The following is a 3,439-nucleotide window of genomic DNA, read 5'->3' as shown; positions in this document are numbered from 1 at the left end:
ACCGCCGCCTCGACATATCCAGACTCGGTCGCCGACTCCGTCCCCGCCTCGCTCCCAGACCGCTCCCGCACCGCATCCAACCACCCCGCACCCAACCGCCCCGCGTCCAATTCCTGCCTCACCGCAGAGCACGTCCAGAAGAAGCCCCGGGGATGGGCCGCCATGTTTCGTCGTCGCCCGACCAACCTCGCCGCCACCGCCGCCCATACCGCCGCGCGTGGTTACCCAAATAACGCCGCAGCTCCTATTACCAGCCAGGCAGAGTTTCGCCGAAATTTTCTCAAGGTCCACAAGGACCGCGTTATCAGAGACAATAACGGTACATGCTTCCGATTGCACCCTATCGTCATGAACGGCGATTGCGGCTTCGGCGCCATCGCAAAGGGCATCAACGTTGCAAGGGAGCGCGTCCGTGACATGGCTCCGCAACCCCCTGAACCTCCGCACGACCCTCACTTTCCGATCCAACAACGATCTCAAACCCAAAACCAACCCCAACATAATAATCGAAACAAACACTTCTCGTTTGCTCATGACAGGAAGCGATGGAGGCGGATTCGCTCGCGTCCGTGGATCTGGCATCGGCTGGTCGCCAGACGCGCACAAGACCGCCCTACGAAGAGTTTGCAGGCAAAGGACCTTCGAAAAGCCATGTTCGACGAGCTCAAAAAGGCTCGCAAAACCTATTTGGATGAATGCGAAGACCTTTCTGGCATTTACACCAATGATGACTTTGATACGTTAGAGAGAGAGGTCAGCCATCCGGGTATAGCTGGTCACTGGCTCGGCACCGTGCTTGGCGTTTTGGAACATGTCATTGTCGCGCAGGCCATGAACATTGACATATATCTGTATCAGTTCGATCTACAAAGGCAGTGCATCAGACAGTTCGAGAGCGCCACCGTCGAAAACCCAGATTGTGAAGTCTACCTCTTCTTCACTGGTCCTGCCGCGTGCGGACATTTTGACACTTTGGTTAAGATATCTAACACGCGAGATAACTTGTTTATGGCCTAACTCTAACGAGTTGCAGTACCAAAGCCGCTCATTTCTCGTTCACGGCTTGAACCCCGTTGCCCGAAGTGCATTGGCGTTCAGACGGCTAATGAGTGGCGTGCAAGCATCAACAAGATTGAGACTTTTATTGACGCCGTTGAGTTGGGTGCCTTGTTGGAAGAATTTTGGGCATGCTATGTTGGCCCATTTTCCGTTAGCCAAAGGACGCTGCCGTTCAATTTTCTTTCCCAGTGTTTCCTACTCAACCAAAGACCGTTTGAACGCTTGATGCAATGGGCATCGAGGCCAGCAATCAAATCGTTCCGTGCTGTAGCAATTCTTTATTGTGGCGGCCGACTTTTTTGTTTTCGACGTTTTATTTTGCAGCAAATGGCAAAACAGCACTACTCTCTCCCTTTTCGCTCTCCTTGCGTGCTCAACAATGTTTGCGATGACGTGGCTGTAACACAGAGCGACGTCGGCAACGCCTTAGGAGCCGCTTTTATTTCTAATTCAACCCTCGTACGAACATCTTGCACCGGAAATTCACTCTTTTGTTTGAGTTACTTTGTCGGATCGCGGTAGCACAGTTGTGCAGTTCCTGTATTTTTTCCCACCTTTTGGAATGGTTACTTCTGTTATTTTTTGGCACCCGCCTATGGGTAGATCCATCCGTACCTCATGTAAATTATGCGGACAGTTTTTTCGACTTAAAACCTCATTCGCGAGTTGCAGTTTGAACAGCATTTTCTTCTCTGAGTGGAGTAGGTAGACTCACAAGGCGAGGAAACCGGCTCTTGAATGAAGTAACACCTACACACGGCATCCGCTTTGTCATCGCCACATGTCCCCAGAGTGGACGAGTTTTCACGACTGATGGCGTTGCTGGTGTTTTTGCCCTTGAGAGAACGTCCTGGGGTCCCTGCCGGATACCTTGCACGGTAGGGATTCCGGGCAGATGGTCTCGAATCCGGTTCGTCAGCTTCATGTCTAGCACGTAAGGCAATAAGGACTCTTCCCTGAATTGTCCAAATAGACAGCCATGAGAAATAGTGCAGAGAAGCCAGGAAGCTGCTTTACGAATGCTTTGTCTTGATATCATTGACCTCGATGTTGTTCGCTGCAGTTTGGCGGAACATCTTGCTTTTTGTTTTCTATAGGCAAGGAAACTGCACATGCAACGGAGAGTGGGGGCGTCAGTACACGGCAACGTTCTGCAAACGTGAATGAGGTTCAAGCTTGGCGCATGCAGGCATGTGGAACAGCCAAAGGTTGAGCTACACGAAGAAGGTAGGAGACGGTTCGGTTTACAAATATCGATCATCGACGACGCGCAGAAGGGAAGTATGTACCGGCTACATAGCCACCTCGGACAGCGATTGTGACATTTCTCTGAAATTCGTAGCGGTCGCGCTTGAGCAGCTCTGCGGCGTCCTTGTTCAGTGGGTCGTCTGGGTTTGGCTCCAAGAAAAGAAGTTGCAAGCCATACAAAACAGAGCTGAGAGATAAAACGGGGTTCCAGTCCTGCCTAAGAATGTTGAGGCAAACGTTTCCTTCAAGGTCAATGTTTGGATGGTATATTAATGTAGTGCATTTGACCTTGGGTGGTTTGTGAGGGTAGTCATCGGGAACGTGGACAGTGAACTCGAAGGTGCCCGAGGCGTAGTAACCTTCCTCTGGGGAGAGGGAGATGTTGAAGTTCATGATATCATCTGGGTCTGGGAAGGACACTTCCGTGGAAGGAGGAATGTCGAGCTCGCTAACGTCTTTCTGAACGCGTATCTGGCCGGCGCGAGTTGCGTGGACGCCCGTTTCCTTGCGTGTGCGACTCTCCTTCGCTTGTTGCTTCAAGCGGAACATGGTGGAGGGAGTAGCTCGTGCAGTGGGGTTTGTTGTGTCGACAGGGTGACAGGCACTGTAGTGTGTGCTTTTGTCAAGATGCGTTTATCTCTGGAAGTTTGCGCAGGACGGAAAGAAGAGGGGTTCGAAGGGCGTAGGCTGCTGGGGGCAGACAAGTGATGCACGTAGAAACGGTTGAGGAACGGTGGAGCGTGGAAGGTCGACGGGAGCGGAGTGCAGCCAGGCGAAAAAGCAGGGCAGGAGAACGGGTGATCGCAAAGAGGCCCCACCGGACCGTTGTCCTTTTGAGACCTCGGAGAGTGCCTGGGGCAGGCCGCCTGGTCCTGCCCCCGCCAGGGCAATTGCATGGCAATAGTGAAAAACAGAAAAAATTGGAGCTTTGCTCCACCACGTATGATTTGTATGGGTCCAAATATACCATGCCGAAGACTAGATGACAGCGTTTACATGGCTGGCAAATCCTACTTTTTTATTGAATTATCGGAAGAAAAGACTACAGCTTTGGGACAAGCTGTCTTCTATACCCACGTATTACACATGTACATATGGAGAATCAACCGTACTGTATTACAGGCTATGATTG

The 3,439-nt window shown here is 51.6% G+C and overlaps 2 protein-coding genes across 2 annotated transcripts; one reads left to right on the top strand and one right to left on the bottom strand.

Moving 5' to 3' along the window:
• The first annotated feature begins 162 nt into the window (after window positions 1-162).
• Window positions 163-1,017, top strand: CHC_T00005821001 (hypothetical protein). The gene has a single exon (XM_005717437.1). The coding sequence runs from the start codon at window positions 163-165 to the stop codon at window positions 1,015-1,017; it is 855 nt and encodes a 284-aa protein (XP_005717494.1).
• Window positions 1,018-2,316: 1,299 nt separating this feature from the next.
• CHC_T00009159001 (ubiquitin-conjugating enzyme E2M) lies at window positions 2,317-2,856 on the bottom strand. Its single transcript, XM_005717436.1, has one exon. The coding sequence runs from the start codon at window positions 2,854-2,856 to the stop codon at window positions 2,317-2,319; it is 540 nt and encodes a 179-aa protein (XP_005717493.1).
• Window positions 2,857-3,439: the final 583 nt, after the last annotated feature.

The sequence above is a fragment of the Chondrus crispus genome, genomic scaffold (assembly GCF_000350225.1).
Source record: "Chondrus crispus Stackhouse genomic scaffold, scaffold_317, whole genome shotgun sequence".
Lineage (NCBI taxonomy): Eukaryota > Rhodophyta > Florideophyceae > Gigartinales > Gigartinaceae > Chondrus > Chondrus crispus.
The sequence above is the reverse complement of the archived record's forward strand: the minus strand, read 5'-3'. Positions and strand labels throughout refer to the sequence as shown.